General features: G+C 54.0%; 7 protein-coding genes across 7 annotated transcripts; 3 read left to right on the top strand and 4 right to left on the bottom strand.

Annotated features, from left to right (window-relative positions):
- Positions 1 to 264: 264 nt before the first annotated feature.
- On the top strand, positions 265 to 1,139 carry J4E83_001729 (uncharacterized protein; the record flags this gene model as incomplete). Its single annotated transcript, XM_049328683.1, has 3 exons — positions 265 to 331; positions 393 to 488; positions 574 to 1,139. 3 exons carry the CDS (start codon positions 265 to 267, stop codon positions 1,137 to 1,139), a joined length of 729 nt encoding a protein of 242 aa, XP_049191655.1.
- A 666-nt stretch (positions 1,140 to 1,805) lies between these two features.
- J4E83_001728 (uncharacterized protein) lies at positions 1,806 to 4,250 on the bottom strand (the record flags this gene model as incomplete). The annotated part of the gene is made up of 3 exons (XM_049328682.1): positions 1,806 to 1,902; positions 1,954 to 3,908; positions 3,960 to 4,250. 3 exons carry the CDS (start codon positions 4,248 to 4,250, stop codon positions 1,806 to 1,808), a joined length of 2,343 nt encoding a protein of 780 aa, XP_049191654.1.
- Positions 4,251 to 5,544: 1,294 nt separating this feature from the next.
- Positions 5,545 to 6,792, top strand: J4E83_001727 (uncharacterized protein; the record flags this gene model as incomplete). Its single annotated transcript, XM_049328681.1, has 2 exons — positions 5,545 to 5,601; positions 5,659 to 6,792. The coding sequence occupies 2 exons, from the start codon at positions 5,545 to 5,547 to the stop codon at positions 6,790 to 6,792; spliced, it is 1,191 nt and encodes a 396-aa protein (XP_049191653.1).
- A 2,188-nt stretch (positions 6,793 to 8,980) lies between these two features.
- Positions 8,981 to 9,691, bottom strand: J4E83_001726 (uncharacterized protein; the record flags this gene model as incomplete). The annotated part of the gene is made up of 3 exons (XM_049328680.1): positions 8,981 to 9,087; positions 9,153 to 9,424; positions 9,507 to 9,691. The coding sequence occupies 3 exons, from the start codon at positions 9,689 to 9,691 to the stop codon at positions 8,981 to 8,983; spliced, it is 564 nt and encodes a 187-aa protein (XP_049191652.1).
- A 1,392-nt stretch (positions 9,692 to 11,083) lies between these two features.
- GAR1 (H/ACA snoRNP pseudouridylase subunit) lies at positions 11,084 to 11,931 on the bottom strand (the record flags this gene model as incomplete). Its single annotated transcript, XM_049328679.1, has 5 exons — positions 11,084 to 11,354; positions 11,403 to 11,548; positions 11,602 to 11,702; positions 11,752 to 11,805; positions 11,856 to 11,931. The coding sequence occupies 5 exons, from the start codon at positions 11,929 to 11,931 to the stop codon at positions 11,084 to 11,086; spliced, it is 648 nt and encodes a 215-aa protein (XP_049191651.1).
- Positions 11,932 to 12,332: 401 nt separating this feature from the next.
- J4E83_001724 (uncharacterized protein) lies at positions 12,333 to 14,825 on the top strand (the record flags this gene model as incomplete). Its single annotated transcript, XM_049328678.1, has 4 exons — positions 12,333 to 12,588; positions 12,645 to 13,098; positions 13,145 to 14,404; positions 14,456 to 14,825. 4 exons carry the CDS (start codon positions 12,333 to 12,335, stop codon positions 14,823 to 14,825), a joined length of 2,340 nt encoding a protein of 779 aa, XP_049191650.1.
- A 605-nt stretch (positions 14,826 to 15,430) lies between these two features.
- On the bottom strand, positions 15,431 to 18,700 carry J4E83_001723 (uncharacterized protein; the record flags this gene model as incomplete). The annotated part of the gene is made up of 1 exon (XM_049328677.1): positions 15,431 to 18,700. One exon carries the CDS (start codon positions 18,698 to 18,700, stop codon positions 15,431 to 15,433), a length of 3,270 nt encoding a protein of 1,089 aa, XP_049191649.1.
- Between the last annotated feature and the right edge of the window lie 122 nt (positions 18,701 to 18,822).

Below are 18,822 nucleotides of genomic sequence, written 5' to 3'. Positions count from 1 at the left end.
TAGGACGAAAATGACGTTGGTCCCCAGCCGCCTTGATCTAGGCCCAAATTGCCCAGGGCACGTCACTGCCTACCTGCGCACACCAACAACAAGCTTTCTCCACGCAACAACCCTACCCAGACCCTTAACTTCCCGGCTCCCCCCTCTAGTTTCTGCCTTTGCGCAACACAATATACCCCGATATCTCTGTCTTGATTCTTGCTTTGAAGCAAGCGGAAGCGGCACATTGCACAGTACACACACACCCGCAACAACATCAAAACCATGTCGCAACGACGGAACGGCGGAGAGCCGCAGCCCAAGGACGAGATGCCCCCGGCGAAGGGTGAGGGTATGTTGGCGAAAGAACCCAACGCGATATATGGACATGAAGGGGCTAACAGGGAGAACAGTGCAGGACAAGCAAAAAAGGCTCCTCTCGCAGGATGCTGGACATTTCTCTCTCGTGAGAGCTCTGCACGCCGCTGACTACATTACCGAGCTCAATGGTACGTTTCTCGATATCCATTCCGACACACATTTCCGCCAATTACGACGCGAAAGAACGAGAACCTGTACTAACCAGATGCCCAGGCTTCTGCGGCGTAATGTCCATCATGTCCTCCCTCCGCTACTGCACGCAGTCAGACCCCTTCAACTACACGAACCTGTACTGGGCCCTCGGCTTCATCCCCCTCGGCCTCTTCTTCGACTTCATGGACGGCAAAGTCGCCCGCTGGCGCAAGAAGGCGTCGCTCATGGGTCAGGAACTCGATTCCTTGGCCGACCTCGTCTCCTTCGGTGTTAGCCCCGCCGCCGCTGCCTTCTGCCTCGGTCTGCGCACTCCCGTCGACCACCTGCTCCTGAGCTTCTTCGTGCTCTGCGGTCTTACGCGTCTCGCGAGGTTCAATGTTACGGTTGCTATGGTGCCAAAGGATGCGACGGGCAAGAGCAAGTACTTCGAGGGCACGCCGATTCCCATGTCGCTGGGTATCGTGCAGGTCATGGCATACTGGGTGTACAAGGGCTGGACGCTGGAGCAGATTCCCATGGGTCTTTGGCTTGAGGGCACGGCGTTTGAGTTCCACCCTGTTGTTGCCATGTTCATTCTTCACGGATGTTTGATGGTTAGCAAGAGCGTCCATATTCCCAAGCCCTAGATTGCTGGAGCAGAGGTGAGAAGCTCAGCATTTTGTATGTGAGCCGCTGCGATTGGGACGATGGAAGTAATGGATCTTTGGCCTATAGAGAGGATAATCGGCTGCTTTTGTCCTGTTAGTGAGACGCATGACGATGCTATGATCGATTAGCGGGCGTACAAAATACAATGATACCCTATTATCAAAATCATCTAACAGAGACTCGACCGAAACTGCACCATCTCTAGAGGAAGCAGCATTGAAAGGCAATTACCATGTCACTGCAAGTCCCTGTGAATTAAGAAGTCTATTCGAATTGTTACTATTACAGAGAAAGTCAAGTTCAATGACTGTGGTATCATGGTTCTAAATCTGCGATTCAAGCCTTCCTGAACCAACAACAGGAAGAGGAAAGTTCCATCAAACAGGACCGAAACAGCTTCTGACCCGATACACCTCATGCCGACCTAAATGCTGCAAGGAGCCAAGCTCTCCAGAGATGGAGTATGCAAACATGCCGGAAAGGTACAAGATAGCTTGTCTGGAACCTCCACCAGGGCGATGGTAACGCAGGATGATCGTGTCTTGTGGCAACTGCTCGACGATCATGACGTCTATTTTGGTGTAGGCGACGACATTGTCGCAAACGGGAACAAGGAAAGTATGTCAAGTTGTGCAGTGATACAATCACCGCGTGATGATCAAAGAGAAACCGTCGAGCCATTGTGCGCAGGAGCCTGATATGCCGCCGATGGTGTAGCCACGAGGAGGGATGAGCGTGTGTCTACACATTCGGGTTAGCTAGTATTCGTCAAGCCATGGATCTGATACATACCCGCTACCACCATTTGGGTTTCCATACCACTCGCTCTTCCTCCCCAGGCTTGTTAGTATTTGTAGACCATCGATCCAAAGGCCAGCGCGCAGAGAAAAGCCCAGCAGCAGCTCTCCTTTCCGGGTATCCAAGGCAAACTCAGTCATGCTACCTCCTCGCTTGCCGAAAAGTTGGGTGTGTGTGTCTTCATACACAAATTCCAATCCATCCACCGCGGAACCATGGTACACTTTGATGCTAAGCAAAAGCTTGGTTTGAATGTGGACGTAATCGAAGATGACTTCATGAGGCTGTGAGCCCTGCATCTGTGAGTAGCCAAGCTTGCCACCGCGGTAGCCCCATCGCCCGTCCGGTATCTTGACTCGGGAGTTCTTCTGGTTGGAAAGCTGGCTGAAATCCTCCACCACGTGCTTGCCTCCACCGGCAGAGTAGACTTCGAGCTTCAAGCGCAACTTTTGCTTCTCCTTGGGTAACAAAGAACGAAGCGAGTTTTCTTCCAGTGCAACCTGTCGTGGATACTGGTTGTCCTGTTCAGGAAACTCTTTCCAGTAGTGACAAACCTCCTCTCCTTCGGTGTACAGCTCCACCCATGCGATGCCTGATTTCGAGGTTGCGATGACACCGCCTTGGCTCACATCGACTGTCCACACTTGGACACTGCCATCCCCATTGATGTTCGGGCTATCGATAGGTATGCGGAAACAGGGGTGAAATCGGAAACGGAGGACATCGAGCTTGTGCCATCTGCACTCGTCGTTTGGCAGGACTAGACGCTGACCGGTTGACTTGGTGCGGGTTGAGTAGGGTTCTCGGCAAGTGAAGGTTCGGTTCAATGTAACGTAGTCGCGTAACATTACACCCGACTCCTGATGAGGACAACCAAAGAGATGACCCGTCTCATGCAGATGGGCACCGATGCCTATGTTGGCAGCTTCCCAGTTGCTTCCAGATTCGTTGCAATCATTGGCGACGAAGGCGGTGTTAGTTTGTGTACAGTCTTGGAAAGCCTGGAAAACCTCTTCGATGCTCGACGGATAGCTGTGGAGCGCATGCGAGCCAAAGATGGCTAGCTGTAGATCTCCAGTACCCCCGCCTAGAGCCGCATGTCCTCGAACTGTGTTCTCTTGCGTGTCCCAATGTGTGTCGAGGAACAGACAAGAGACGTAGTGTTTCTGGCCTGGTACCATGGGGAAGTAGTCTCTACATGCTTCTATCGCAATGTCGAAAAGTTCGTTCTTCTTGGTTCCTGGTCCGTACTGCTGCGCGCGTTCTAGGTCGCGAATTTCAGCGACAGACCTTCTTGAGCGTATAACGTGGATTTTGGCCTGCGTCCGGTATTGGTTGTGCTCCCAATCCTGGTAACTTAGCGTTCCAGGTTCCCAGGCATCTTCAAATCGGAAGCAGCGTCGACCGAATCCGTAACGCTTCATCTGCTCGCCAGTAAAGGCTTGCCAAAGATACGCAGCCATGCGGAATTTCTTGGTCGCAAGCTCGAGGCCGTTACCTTCTCGCTCGATGCGCTCTGGTGGGGCGTCGTAAGTGCCGGGAGAATCATGACCTAGTATGATTGCAAGCTGGAGAGGCGGCGAGTGCGACAATGGGAGGTAATTAATATTGATGAAAGAGGCATGTGAGGGTACCGAGGTGTTCGGTGAGGAGACCTTGGGCGAGGCAAAGTCAAGTCGGATCCTGTTCCAGCCAGGCTCCAGGTGCACCAAGGCCTTGAAGTAGGAGTCATGTACTGGCCAGCAAGTAGATGGGAAGCGGCCCTGATGGTGATTAACCGTAAGTGTGCCGTCCAGCGGTTTGCTCTGTGCTTCACCGATCTGCCCGAATATCAGCAGTACTTGTTGGTGTACCCAGGAGTTATCCGAGACCGATAGGATGCGCGGCGCGAGTAGCGAAGATCTATTAAACGAGCTGTTGGAGCCGGTCGAGGTAGGCGATGCTAAACCCTGAAGGTACTGTTAGAGCAACGTCTTGTGAAGATGGCTACGATTTCTTACATTCATGCTATAACGCTTCACAGGGTCGACAGTCGGTCGCTGAGGTCGCGCAGGCGCAGGTGTAGGGCCATTGGTGAGGTCTTTGGTTTGAGTGTTGACTTCGTCGGTGGTAGAGGTGGCTGGCGTAGTAGAGGGCGTCGACGAGCCAACTTGAGAGGAGTTCAAGGTAGAGGCGGATACGCGATGGGCTAAGCCTTTGCCGTTCTGGGCATCGGCACCATTTGCTTGCTTGTCGCCATTCTTGGACATGCGGCTGCTCTTCCTACCAAGGCTTCTGAGGAAAGACGGCATGGTGACAACTACGGCGCTGGTATACGGGTCGAATTATGAAATCATAGGCGTAGGTATCGTCCAAGGTCCAAAGTGGATATGTTCAGTGTCGTCTCAGTGAGGTACAGCGCAGGTAGGTAACGAGCGACAAGGAGGGCGCGGTTGTGGAGCTGTGAGGACGCGTAATACGGCGAGCGTGATAATCACTGATAGGGTGGGAACAAGCGAGCGGGAGAGTGTACTGGCAATAGCTATGTACTATGCGGGAAGCGAGTGAAAGCAGGATATGCAGTATGACGGGAGAGGGCAAAGAAAGCTGGTGGTGAAGAAAGTGGCAGCGCTGTCGAGGTGGAGAGGCAGCCGACGTGAAGTGCTGCAGCTCCGTCGATCCAAGCTAGCAGGACCGAACAGGTAGTTGTTCAATTGGGAAGGCTCTAGCGCCAAAGCAGGCCAGTTGGCAGGAATTGGCCTTGTTGCGCAACTGCGGGAGGACAACTAGTAAGAGTTGCGACTGTGGAGTCGAGCGCGAGCGCATGCGCATGGTGAGCAGGCGTTCGCGACTTCCTAGCGACTCAACGAATGACGTTGGTGCGCAACGTCCTCTAGCCGCTTTGGGACGGCAGGTCGTGATCTGACATGTGTATGCCATCCAGTGTCATGTCCATCAGCGCCGTGAGCGACAATGGCATGGCAGGCTGTCCGCCATTGACACACGCATGTGATGCGCATGCGGCGTCGAGGCATATGTGGTGGCCGGCCCCGTCACCGATTCTGCGCGTCGTCATCCGCGCATCCATGTGGTGTAGCTCGAGAAGCAACGGACCTCGCCCGTTCCCCGAGCATGGCCTGCAGCGATAAGGCAAGGCGTGTCTGAAACATTCCCACGGTCCAGCGTTACCGATACCGTACGGTACCTCTCCTGTCTTACTCAGCACGTTACCGCAGCCACCAGATGCGCGACCCCTGCCGCTCGCCAAACCCTCAGCAGCATAGGTTTTCTTTGTTGCAGGCGCACTCGGACAAGGCTCCAGCGCCGGATAGGAGCCCGCTATGGGGTCACTAAGGCTTTCGTGCCGCTTGCGACTCCTAGCACCTTGACTTCATCATCACTCCTACAACGCCCTGGCAAGTACGAGGCCTGTGCTGCCGCAGACTTTGAGGCTAGTCCGCTTGCATCGCCAGCTCCTCACATTCCTTGCCGGACCGTCACCTCAGCTCCGCCCACGTTTCGTCTGTAGCAGCCCTATCGAGACGTTCAGCGGGCCATATCACTGCTGGATCTCCCTACCCCGTCGTCCAACCCAATTGCTCTGCCATGGCTGAACAGGATGAAGTCGCGAGCAAGGTCCTGCGAAGGGCCCAAGTCTCAAAGGTCCATCTCTCCGTCTGCAGCCCCTCGCCCTTTGTTTGCTAACCAGGTGCACTACAGATGACCCGAACGCTGCAGAACCGCCTCGCCCTGGCCAACGTCAAGATGAAGAACGGCTGGGAGAGCCTCAGCCTGGATGCCATTGAACCCGTCCTCGACGGCGCTGAGCGCAAACGTAAGCGCCCCGGCTCCAGCAACGAAGCCATGTCGGATGTTTCGAGCGTCTCCGAGCGCTTCTATCAACCCAGCGTCCTCGACTCCTCCCCACTCCAAGCCCCCATATTCTCCGACGATGTCCGACGATCCGTCAGCCGGTCCGTCAGCACAGGCAGTTACCTTCAAAACAAGCGGCCCCGTCAAGACCGGACAATGTACCCAGCATCGAGCAACCACGCCCGTGTCAAGGTGAGGACAGCCACCAGCGCTGCTACCTCCTGGAAGAACAGCTTCCAATTGCCCGAGTCTTCGCCCGTATACCATCGCCGGCACGCACGTTTTGGTCGTCAACATGTCCCTAGCCTTTCTTTCGTCTCCGAAACCTCGACCGTTCCCGATCCACATTCGCCCCTACTCTCCGAAGACGATGACGAAGACCTACCCATCACATCCTTCTCTATCAACAGATCGCACTTCTCCCTCGACCGATCGCACTTCCAGTCATCGCCGCCGCCGCAGAGGGCCCCACGCACGCCGCCCCCTGATGTCGCTCGCTCAGCACGTCTTCGACAACGTGGATTCAATGCTGCCGGCGCAGCTCGGGAAGGAAAGCAAGGAGATGACGATGCAAACCTCTTGATGTACCTGGCTACATCACCGACACCAGTCCGTCCAGGTCACCAGAAGCCGCAGATGCTCGCGCCATCGACTCCTCCACCCAAAGCGACACCTCTTCCCTCGTCGATGATGTCCACGCCCGGCGGTGGCGGCTCTCACTACATGGGTTTCGGACTTGCGACACCGTCAACAAACCTCAATTTTGCCGAGTTCCTCAACATGTCGCCGAGTCCTGCGCAGGCCAATGCATCGTCATGGAACCGCACCCCTGTGGCAACACGAACACCTGCTGCCGTCCGAGAAGCACGACGTCACCTCAACTTCGATAACATTGGTCCTCCTGGTGACGCTTCCCACATGAACGCTCATGTTGGAAGAATGGACGGCCCAATGGACCTTGGTGGAGAGCTCATCTCGTGATCCTCGCATTATCTTCCACACACAGCCCAACACTCATGTGGGCACGACGCAACGACACCAGGGCGACATTAAGCATGCGCAGTGCATCGCCCCGCCACCAATCCACCCAATGCCGCTATCGAATAGCGTCTCCTTTCTTCACTTACTGTTGGTTCCTTGATAAGCATGGCGTTTACAGAGGCAAGACCTCTTTGGTTATGGAAGGCATCATCGACACACCCCATGCATAACTGCATACGTTTCCTACGTTATCTTTCACCAGTACCGCCCAACCGCCCCTTGGCGGCAAAATCGAGCTAGCAACAACGCAAGCGCTTTGTATCACCCTTCACGCATATCCCCGTTTGAACACTTTTTTTCCAGCGACTGTATTCTAAGCAATTTTCTGTTCATTTGTTTGCTATCAGCTCAGCACAGCATAGTATAGCAGTATCACATAACGCGAGCGGTAGAATGGGACCGACGGCCTAGCCAGGCACCTCCGAAATGCAACTGTATTTTGGGGTTTGGTCATGTAGGCGAATAATAAGATGCATTGAATGATAAAGTGCCGTACATACTTGTTTCCTGGTCTCGCTAATGCACTGTGGGAAGGCTGTGTACGATAGCGAATCATCGCTACGCCACACGTCTGCATTTCCAACCACTACCACCACTTGTCTGAAAGCTATGCGGCAAATGCGAACATGATCAACGGTTTGCAGCAGAATGAAGTACACTAAAGATCCTATGCACCCTTCACGAGCGGTAACACCCAGGTGTTACAACGACCACGCCGCCCTTCCCATCACACCATCACGTATTACCTGCATGTACCCTACATACACAGAACAACACATCAATTCGGAAGATCTCGAACCACTGCACCCCAGGTAAGAGTCATAAAGCCCTACAAGGAGCAGCCAGCCACACACCCCTCCTCCTAACCTCCGCATATTCTCACAGCCAATGAAATCTTCCAAAATCGACGCGCTCCAGAAGTCGCCGACGCGTTTCGTGCCAACTTCGTGTCCGAGTCGCAGCGTCTTGATTGGCCACGGCGCTGGTAAAAGGCGAGGCCAGCCCTTGTCGCCAAGGGTAACCATTAAGCCCCAATCTGGAAGCGTGGCTGGTATTGAAACGTGATGATGTAAGAATGCGCGGCTGGTAAATCTGTCTGTACGGTGTGGATTCGTGACGGGATGATCGCCGATTTAGTGGGTGTTAGGCCCGTGGCTGGTGGTGCATGGTCGCGGGCGGCTTGGGTAACGAACGGGATTAATACACCTCACTTCTGATAAATGCGTCGGCTGGGTGACGGGACGGGTCACGCATGCATTGTCAAGGTGACCACTTAATGTTGATCTTAAAGAAGCAAAGGCATGAATCACTGCTATCGCACCTCCAGGGCTAAAGATTGAAGTTACTTTTCTCGCCCTTCGTACTTCTTTTGCCCAGTGCCCAGGTCCACGTATTAGCCTCGAACCCAGAGGACCCGCGGCTCCATCTCCGGGTAAGACCAAGACCCGGGACTCTTTTTGTCAGTGCGAAATGGGGGTTCTACCAAACCTGCTTTCGGTGGTGCATCGTCTGTGTTCGTATTCCATCCTGGCTATGAGGGAATTAGGATTGGTGCTTATGATGGCGTTCCTAGCTTCCGCGGAGAGAGAGGGTCAGATTGGGAATCAGATGCAGGGTGAAATGTGAAATGCAGGTCGAGTCGCGGTACCAGTCGTAGTCACACCGCGAGTTCCATGGTGGATGAGGCTCTTCGTGCCTGGAAGGTTATGATTCCCATGGGAAGAAATGGGTGTATGCCCTGCAGATGGCTAGCAGTCTGCAACCGTCCCATGGTAGCCTGACAGCATGTTGGCAGTTGTTAGGGCAAGAGTAACTTCTTCTGCTTCAATCGATTATTATGGAAAATGCATTTTGCTATTATTCATCATACACATCTGATAGCCGGAAGATCCGTCATTCCTGCTACGTTTCCTTACATTCACCCATCTTTCCATACTATGCATCCCATCGGTATCTCGTAATGAAGAAAAAGAACATTGCCCTAACGCCGCCGCTGTTGCTAGAAATCACGCAATACGCGCTTCTTTCATATACACATGGCCATTGTCAGAAAGCAGAAAATAAGACACAAAGAAGATGGACAAGAGTCCTAAGAAGAGCAGGAAGTTGGTGGGTCTGAGCCGTTAGATCACCTGGCATATGTGTTCGAGTTGACTTGGCTCGCCATGACCATCATCCACACGAGGAATATACTTCCGATGATCCAGAAAGCGAACTCGGCTTGCCAGCATTGGCCTGTTTACTGTTAGCCATACGTCTTTTCACTTGTCCGAGTGGTTCCAAACACCAAAAATACTTACAGATATTCCTCTGCTGCAGAAATGCTAATGTATCCATGTTCGGCCCGTCCACGTCGTTGTTGAAGACGTATGTATTGCATTGGTTGTTGATGTTGGGTCCGGCGAAGAGTTGTATCGCGGTTCCGATTATTCCGGCGATGAAAAGGACGAGGAGGATGAAGGAGAGGAGCATCATAGTGCCTGGGAGGAGTTTCCGTTGCGCGATGAAGACGATCTCGATGATAATGAAGATAATGGCTAGGGTGCCCACTGTGACGCCGTAGGGCATTATCCTGTTAAAGGAGTTAGCAAAGCATTCATATGTATACCTCGCTCACTATGCTGGCCGCATAGGAGGTTGTAGAGTGTACATACCATGGCGTCCCCAGTCCCATCCGATCTTGTATCGCCATAAACTGCGCGTTCACTCCCAGTATTGTTCCGGCTGTTGCAAGCATGACAATCGTCCAGATGTTCAGTTGTAGGTCGGGCCAGTAGTACTTCTCCCGCACTACTACCGCTGAGCCCACAACTGTGCCTGAATGTCCTGCGCGTGCCATTGTATCTTTCTGTCGCGCCTCGGCGGCTAAGTCGGGAGGGTTCTGGTGAATGCGATTGCGGGCAGGCTTGCGCTAGAGTGCTGTTGCTGTGGCGTTCGATATGCGCAACGGTGGTGGTATGCCGGTGCAACGGTTCTTCGAGTCCAGAGTTCTTGCGCTTCGAGCTACAGAGCCTGGTGTCGTTGATTTGCTATGCCGCCTATCCGTAGATTAGGCTTGGGACTTGGCGCTGTCGCAACGTTTCCCTTCTCCTATACCGCGAAAATCGAGTGCTTTTTCGCTCCCGTTTTCAATTGCTTTTGTCGCGAGAGTATCTCGAGTCTTTGCGCTCGCGGTCGTGCAGTGTGTGTGGCGATGGACGACGTTCCAGGTAACCTCAGCAACGTGCGAGGGTGTTGCGGGGCGGGTGCGGAGGTCTCGGAGGTGCCTCAACAGTGAACACTTCCTTCAGGGTGACGTTATCGTGGACGGGAGAATCAGGAAAGATGTTTGCGGAGACGCGGGGAATAGAATGATGGAAATTGCGAATGCACGATGCTGAAATTGCCAAAGCCCCTGTTGTTGTGGTCCGAGGAACCTTCATGGCAGCCCAGCCTCCCAAGCTGGGATGGGGCTGGGAACGAGACTATTGGACCGGCGCAAACATCCCTTTGCTACAAACCTGGCATGTTGACATGGCTCCAGTGTTTGACAGTTGTGACGTCTGATTTATTGTCTACTGTTAGTTTCTTCGAAATTAGCATTGACTGGTCTGCGGATGTTATTCATGCTGATAATAAGCCGTGCGACTCACTGCAGCAGCGCGTAAACTATGGTACAGAGCCACCCAATGCGAACAGGCATCTGGGTACGGATCACTCATGGTATACATCCATACAGCTGTATATAGCAAGTTTGCGTTTAGCAGGCCTTCCATATGTGCAATACTTTTGGAAGCGCTGTTTCATTGCTGTAGTGAACAGCTACCAGTCTGACGAACAGACCGTAGTGTAGCGATTTCCAAAACAACAGCTCATACTAGCGGACCGAGTGCATTCCTGTGATCTTTGCCATGTAATCGATAAGTCTGGCTTGCGACGTCTTGCGACCGTTTCCCGCACGGTCGCTAGCGTCGAACTCTGCTCTAGGAAATGTTTCAGTCGCCCAAATGCATCGGGCAAGTTGGACTTCAGAGTAATTTGACTAGAAAATATAACGCGCGCATCCTTTACAAGATGTCCATAGCATGGCGCCATGTCTAGACATGATACATTGGCCCCATCAACTCCAAAACGCCTCAAATGTTCATGGTATCGGTAGGTAGTCGTAGGATCGAGCCGAAACGGCAGCGCAGACGGTTGCGCATTGCCAGCGTATTCCGAATGAAGTGGTGACCGTCCCGGATCGAGGCACTTAGTATCCTCCTCGGCCACGTCCACCAAAACCACCACCGCCGCGTCCACCTCTTGAGAAACCACCACCGCCGCCGCCGCGACCGCCGAATCCACTTCCTCCACGGCCACCGAAACCGCCGCCACGTCCAGGAGGTCCACCACGTCCTCGGGGTGCTCCACGACCACGACCTCCGAAGCCACGAGCTGCGCCACGAGGAGCTCCACGACCGGCACCGGCGGCCCTCTTAGGTTTCGTAACACCACCGACGGGCTTGGGCTTGGGAAGGAATCTAGAAGAGTTAGCGCAAAAATCCCAAATGACATCTGAACCGGCTCACCTGTCAAGAGGGAGCAGCTTGTCGCCTCCAATGTAGAATTTGTCGCCAGCCTTGAAAGACTTGGCTTGTATGCCCTCTTGAGGCTTGATGGTGAAGTAGACCTGGTTCAACGGGCCGAGGATTTCGTCGACTTTGCCGATGGGTGTCTGTAGCTGGGTCAGCCCGCCATCCTTGCCTTTTCCCGTCGCGGTATATGTACCTTGTTCTCCAGGTAGATGGGCGCGTTGAAGTAGGGGATCTTGGTGTTTATCGATTCGCAGAACATCTCGTTTTCGCAGTCGTGAACGAATTTGCCCATTTCTAGCATGGTCATTAGCGCTTTGCTTGACCGTGTGATCGCGCCACGTACCGATGACAGTATCTGGGGGTCCGAAAGAGCCTCCTCCGAAACCACCGCCGCGTCCTGTCGCGCATTAGCTAAAAGTCGTGTAGAGCTCCAGACATGCTACACACCTCCACGAGGAGTAAATCCACCACGTCCGCCGAAGCCGCCGCCGCGACCGCCACGAGGAGTTCCGCGAAATGCCATGTTGTTGGTGATGTTGAATGTGGATCGGTGCGCGAAAGGTGAGCTTGGTCTAGAGCTTCGCGAAAAGTTCGACTGAAAATGAAGTTGCAGATAGCGCGGCCAATCGGTACCACGTTTCGCCGGTGGCTCCTTCCGCCGCATGCAACCCCACCAAATGCGCCTCCTAAAGGGCTAAGTGGGCTGTCGTGCGCGCGCATCTTTTTGGCATTGTGACTGAGTCTGACGTTGCTTTGCTTTCGGACCGGACTCTGCACACCGAGCAGGAGTCACCATAGCGCCCGTATCTATTATAGATCTACTGCACTCCCGTCACACCCCCGAGTTGCAGCACCTCGCATACGACTGAGTCACAGCTCATACAACCCCGCCCAACGCGCCTGAGACTCGACAACACCAACAACATGGCGGACGCAGTCAAAGATGCAGTCAACTCGGCTGTCGAGGGCGTCAAGAACTTGGCCGTAGATGCCGAGAAGAAAGTCGAGCAGAAGGAGAACAAGGCCCCAAAGCCCAAGAAAGAGAAGAAGGCCAAGGGCGATGGCGGCGATGGTCGTCCATTGATGCTCGACCCTGCGCCAGCCTTCATCGACCACCGCATCCAGATCTTCGAAAAGCTCAAGGCGAAATACGACGAAGAAATAGCCCAAAAGCCCCACGGTACGCTCCTCCCATAATGCCGCCGATTCCCAGTACTGACACCTCACGCCTTGCAGAGAAGATTACCATCACCCTCGAAGACGGCAAGAACATCGAAGGAGAGTCATGGGTTACTAGTCCCGCCGACATTGCGCGAAATATCGCGAAGAGTTTATTCGAGCGCACCGTCGTTGCGCGTCTGGACAAGGGCACACCCGATGAGACCCTGTGGGATCTCGAGCGGCCTTTGGAGAAGAGCTGCAAGCTTGAGCTCCTACCATTCGACGACCCCGAGGGCAAGAAGGTCTTCTGGCACTCGAGCGCACATATCCTAGGAGAAGCATCGGAACGCAGATTTGGCTGTGACCTCTGCATCGGCCCTCCAATTGAGGACGGCTTCTACTATGAGATGGCTCTTCCAGACAACGCCGCAGTCGATCCCGCCGACCACAAGCCACTCGAGACTATCGTCAACACCATCGTCAAGGAGAAGCAGCCATTCCAGCGCTTGACTCTCTCCAAAGACGACCTGTAAGGTTCTTATTTCCTATGTAAGATAATGTTCTAATATTTCCAGGCTCGAGATGTTCAAGTCGAACAAGTACAAACAGCACATCATCAAGGACAAGATCGCCGATGGCACCTTCACCACCGTGTACCGCAACGGACCACTGATCGATCTTTGCCGAGGACCACACGTACCACACACCGGACGGATAAAGCAGTTCAAGGTCATGAAGAACTCTGCATCATACTTCTTGGGTGATGCCAAGAACGACAGCTTACAACGTATCTACGGTGTCTCATTCCCCGATAAAGACGCAATGCAGGCCCATCTCAAGTTCCTCGAAGAGGCCGCAAAGCGAGACCATCGCAAGATTGGAAAGGAACAAGAACTGTTCTTCTTCCACGAGTACAGCCCGGGTTCATGCTTCTTCCTCCCGCACGGACAAATCATTTACAACACACTACAGGCCTTCCTTCGCGAGGAGTACTGGAACCGTGGGTACCAAGAGGTGGCGTCACCAAACATGTACAACTCAGCGCTGTGGAAGATCTCTGGTCACTGGCAGCATTATGCGGAAGACATGTTCACCTTTGATGTTGAGAAAGAGAAATGGGCGCTGAAGCCCATGAACTGCCCTGGACATTGCCTGATCTTCAAGCACCGCGAGCGAAGCTACAGGGAACTGCCCATTCGCATGGCCGACTTTGGTATCTTACATCGAAACGAGGCTAGCGGTGCGCTCACTGGTCTCACGCGAGTCCGTCGTTTCCAGCAGGACGACACTCACGTATTCTGTACCCAAGACCAAATCACAGAGGAAATCTTTGCACTTTTCGACTTCCTCAAAGCGGTATACGGAAAGTTCGGCTTCACATTCAAGCTGAAGCTGAGCACACGCCCAGAAGGTTTCCTTGGCGACATCGATACCTGGAACAAGGCAGAGGCCAAGCTGACGGACGCCTTGAACGAGTTCACGGCTGCCGGTGGTGGCGCTTGGGAGCTGAACCCTGGAGATGGTGCCTTCTACGGTCCCAAGATCGACATCACCATCTCTGATGCTTTGAAGCGAGAGTTCCAGTGTGCTACCATTCAACTTGACTTCCAACTGCCTAACCAGTTTGAGCTCGAATACATGACGTCCGAAGTCATTCCCACAAAGTCCAAGGACCAGCCTCAGGCTCGAGAAGGCGGACACATTGAGCAGAAGAAAGAGAAGCTGGAAGGTGCCGACGTCACAATCCCCAAGAAGATTAAGGAGCCGCAACCAGGTTACGCCCGCCCTGTCATGATTCACCGCGCTATCTACGGATCCTTCGAGCGATTCATCGCGTAAGCTTCAGTCCCTACTAATTGCCCGAACATGTTTACTGACAAGAGTAGTATCCTCACAGAGCACTTCGCCGGACGATGGCCCTTCTGGCTCTCACCTCGCCAGGTCATGGTCATTCCCGTTATGCCTGGCGCGAACGACTACGTCAAGGAAGTACAGACAGCGCTCCGCAAACACCACCTCCACGCCGACATTGACATCAGCGGCAACACCATGCAAAAGAAGATTCGCACAGCGCAACTCGCACTCTACAACTTCATCATGGTTGTTGGTGCCGAGGAACAACAAGCGAGGGCTGTGAACTGGAGGAACCGTGACGACCAGGAGACACAGCAGCGAGGTGTCATTGTACCGCTCGACGAGGCGATAGAGAAGCTGGTCAAGTTGAGGGATGAGCGCAGCATCGAGAACAAGGTCTAAATTCTAGGTGGTAAGATATATTAGCAAGATGCATAGGAAGGCGTACGAGGTATGAAGATACGATTTGATGAAGGTGGAAAAAAGGTAGTGGAGTGCTTATGGACCTTCAGTGTCGGTTACAATATGACCAGAAGTTGACCACAGCTATATATCATCGCATGAATGATCTCGAATGAAGTACGTTTGAGCGATGACTGTTGCCTGCTATGCTCAGTATCTCGAGAAAGTCAAATGCCGTGGTTTGCCCAAACGAATATTGTGGACAGCTGAGAAGATTACATCTCATTTAGCAACGACTCGGAACCTAGTACATATAGCTACATTCACTGTGACATGTGCAAATGAACATCAAAAGTAGAGCGCTAAAGCGGCACAAATATCGACATTCAAACGAGACAGACAATCTGTAAGTGGTATCTAGCGAGCGCGATGAATGATGGAAAGCACGCTTGCAACGCCGTGCATAGGTATAATAAAAACGCCTCGCGCAAAACAATAGAGCAATTCGCCAACTCCGTCGTAATCAGGTTCGTGTCCAACTTTGCCATCTCCTCTTCTCACCCCTTTGAGAGCGTGTGAAACATCAGTATACAGCATCCTGCAGACTACCATCCACCCCTAACTCTCCTAACCTTCTCCTTTCCACCAACGCGACCGGCGGTGATGCGGCGGACCCATCGCCTGATAGCCCAGCCTCTGGCCAAGGCCTGGAAAGCCAGGACATCGCTTTCCAGTTGTTGACGACGGGCATCTTGGATCGCCTTCCATCGTCGCTGAATGATTGTGGCGGCATCGACCATCTTCTGTCGAGCCTGTGCTACTACAGCGCAGTCATGCGCTATCTTCATGGCTTGGATGCGAGTACTGATCTGGCGGCGGAGGAGGAAACGACGAACAGCTGACTGGATAGTCGATGCGGCGCGGTGTGTACGAGCAAGTGGCAACAAGCGACTAGCCAGGAAGGATAGTGTAAGGAGAGTGAAGTCTCGGCTTGGAATGGAACGAGCGGTGTTGTGCTGCGGCGTGAAGAGCGCAATGAATGAGGTTGAGCAGCCCACAGCCTTGAGCTTTGCTGCCAGACCCAGACGTCCGGTTCCTTCAGTGGAGATGGTCAGGTTTGAAGGCAAGTAAGTGTCGACAATGACCTCTAGGACCTTTGGGTCCGCGAAGCTCGTTGTCAAGTTTGCGACGCGCAAGCCATGGAGACGAGCGATGGAGCGGGACCAAGAGAGAAGAAGACGCTTGTGGTATGCCATACCGTCCAGCTCAGATGTCTCTTCCTCTTCGTTCTCAGAATCGAGGACTCGTCCCTCGTAGCTATCTCGGGCTCTGTACCACTGGTTGCGGAAGCGCTCCGTCTCCTTGACCAGCTGCGGCCAGTCGACAAGACTTCCAAGGCCACACTTGCCGACAAGGGACCAAAGAAGCGAAAGCGTCTTCTCGCGATGTCCGTCAACGATATCTTCGGCTCGGATGCCGCTGACCGCTGCGCTAGGCATGCCTGGCACATTGCTCAATGCAGCCAGGGCGACCTGGACGTTGTAGACCTTCTGGGGACGGCCAATCGCCGGGTATTTGAGGTGTTGGGAAAGGACCCAGGTGTCCTTCTGCGAAGGGTCGAGGGAGCTGTTGAGAAGCTCACCGCTGGGTAGGCTAAGAGTGACGGTGTCGTCCTGCTGTGTTCCAAGGGTAGTAGACGGGTAGAGTAGTAGCTCTATAAGACGAGTGAGTACGATGCCATCACGGAGGTCGATGGCGATGTTGTCGATCTGATAGGTGTACTCCTGTAGTGGATACTGGACATGTTCGACCTTGTAGTTGAGGTGGTTTAGGGGCCGAGTAATGTCGCCGTGAGAAGGTAGCAGCATCTTCGATAGCTGATGGAGGACCTCCACAGACGTCTTGTATGATGACGTTGTCTGGAAAAGGCAGCCTGACAAAGCGTCCGTTGTCTTCGCTTGGTCGAGGATGAGAACCAGCATCAGACTTCGCAGTGCAGTACGGCGCCACGACCAGCCTTGGGAGCCAAAGTCATCATCACCACGCGTAAGGCTTGCAATGCTGCCGCCCCCAGATTTGACCCTGACAGCGTCCTCATTCTTGATGAGAAAGGCTGACAGGAAGCTTTCGATCGCCCGGCGCTCTGCGCGATACTGACGAGACCCATCATCTGAGCACGTTGAGCCTGTGGACAGTCGGCAGGGCGTTGTGATTTGGCGACCGACAATAGTCTCAGCCGCGGCACGTAGTGCGTTTAGATCGTATGACTTCGTCCACAGGTTGAGAAACTTCTTGCGCAGTCCGACGTCGTCCTTGAGTCTAAGTGTCTGAGCGAGGAGGTCCTTCGGTATGCTCAGTGCGCCGAACTGAAGCGAAGCCTGTAGTCGCTTGTGGAGTGATGGCATTGCGGGATCGTGGTAAATGGCAAGCATCTTCTTGCGCATCTCCTCCGGACTCTGTTCCGCGTTCGGGTCCCTGGCCGCCGAGTCAAACACGGAGTTGAGAAGCTGGGTGATGGCGACTTCCTGGTAGGTGAGCCAGTTGTCCTCGTACAATTCCGGCTGAGCCAGATCCTCTTGCAGTACTGGGTACTTCTCTCTTGACTGCGGTCGCTGGCCCACTTCGTGCAGCATGGTGATACTGCTCGCGACACTTCCAGTCTTCTGACGACGCAGAGCTGTGGGTGGCGACTTGTCGGTGTGGAAGGGCGAGGAAGATAGTGGTGCGCGCTTCGCTTTGGCCAGTTTCGCTCGTTCCGTCTTTATAGTCGTCCTCAAAGATGCCCTGCTTGTTGCGGCAGAGGCAGTGCCATCTGCTCTTGCCTTGAGCGCCTTTGCTGGTGCATCGTCTTGAGCCACGTGCGACCGTGGTCGTTTCTGGGATCCCTCGGGCCTCTTCTTGGTGTGTAATATCCGTTCGGGCTCTTTCGGGGCGTTGAAATGTACTTTGGGTGCTTTTGCGTCGGGCTTCTTTGCATCGGCCTTGGTGAAGTTGATCTCGATGTGTACTCCGTTCTTCTTCTTCTCGACAGCGTCCATTCCCGGTGGAAGGTTCTCTTTTCCTCCTCCTGAGCCCACGACGTCACTCGAGAAGGACGAACCCTGTGACGAGCGCGATGCGGTACTCAGAGGACCTCGCTTCGGTGGTGCAGCCAGAGACTTGCGCGGTAGCTTCTTCTCCCTCTTCAACGCTGGCATGAGGTTGTTTCCTTCCTCCTCGGAAAGTGTGACCAAATCCAGTCCGATATCTGGTGACGGCTCCCGAACGTTGCGCGACGCGTGTGTAGGCTGTCCCGGGTGGATGGTGAAGACTGACGTGTCATCAGACGGTATGTAGATGGTCCTCCGTCGCAGGTCTTTCTTAGGGGCCTGCTTCTTGAGCTCCTTCCTCTCCAAAACGTCTTCTTGTAGCCGTACAGTCGCATTGACATCCGTCGCATGCCTGTCGCTAGGTGCGTGCGAGACACGTCTCCGATGCGGCTTCTCCACTTGTGGTTCCTGGGCAGGCGCGACTGCCTTGGGTATTCTCTGCGCGGGGTGCGCAAGTATGGTGCTCTTCTTTGTCCTCGCAGCTGCGGGAACAACGCTGGCGCGGCTCCTCCTCTTGACCGCAAACTCGGCTTGCTGCTGCTCTTCCTCCTGCGCGACATCCTCGAAGATGTCCAGCGAGGGGTTGAAGGCAGGCTTGTGTGTGGCACGCATGGGTCGTCGCGGCTTGGCCTGGCGGGGCTTCAGTTCGGTTGTGTATTCGAGGTTTGCCGTCGTGTTGTTGTCGTCGAAGTAGGAAGGCGCGTAGTGGCTGCCGTAGCCGCTGTAATAGCTGCCCGTGGAGGAATAGGGCGCCGGGCAGGGAGTGCCTGCCGTGTATCCGTACATGGTGGCGGGTAGTTGAGTCGGTCTGCTGGCAATGTGTTGTCGCGCCGGCGCATATAGGTTGTGAGGGATCCTCGTCCAAGAGCGTTCAGGATCAGTTGCGTGGGCGCACGCTTAGCCCGTTG

This window comes from Alternaria metachromatica, assembly GCF_023757995.1.
Source record: "Alternaria metachromatica strain BMP 0045 chromosome Unknown scaffold_3, whole genome shotgun sequence".
Classification (NCBI taxonomy): domain Eukaryota; kingdom Fungi; phylum Ascomycota; class Dothideomycetes; order Pleosporales; family Pleosporaceae; genus Alternaria; species Alternaria metachromatica.
The sequence above is the reverse complement of the archived record's forward strand: the minus strand, read 5'-3'. Positions and strand labels throughout refer to the sequence as shown.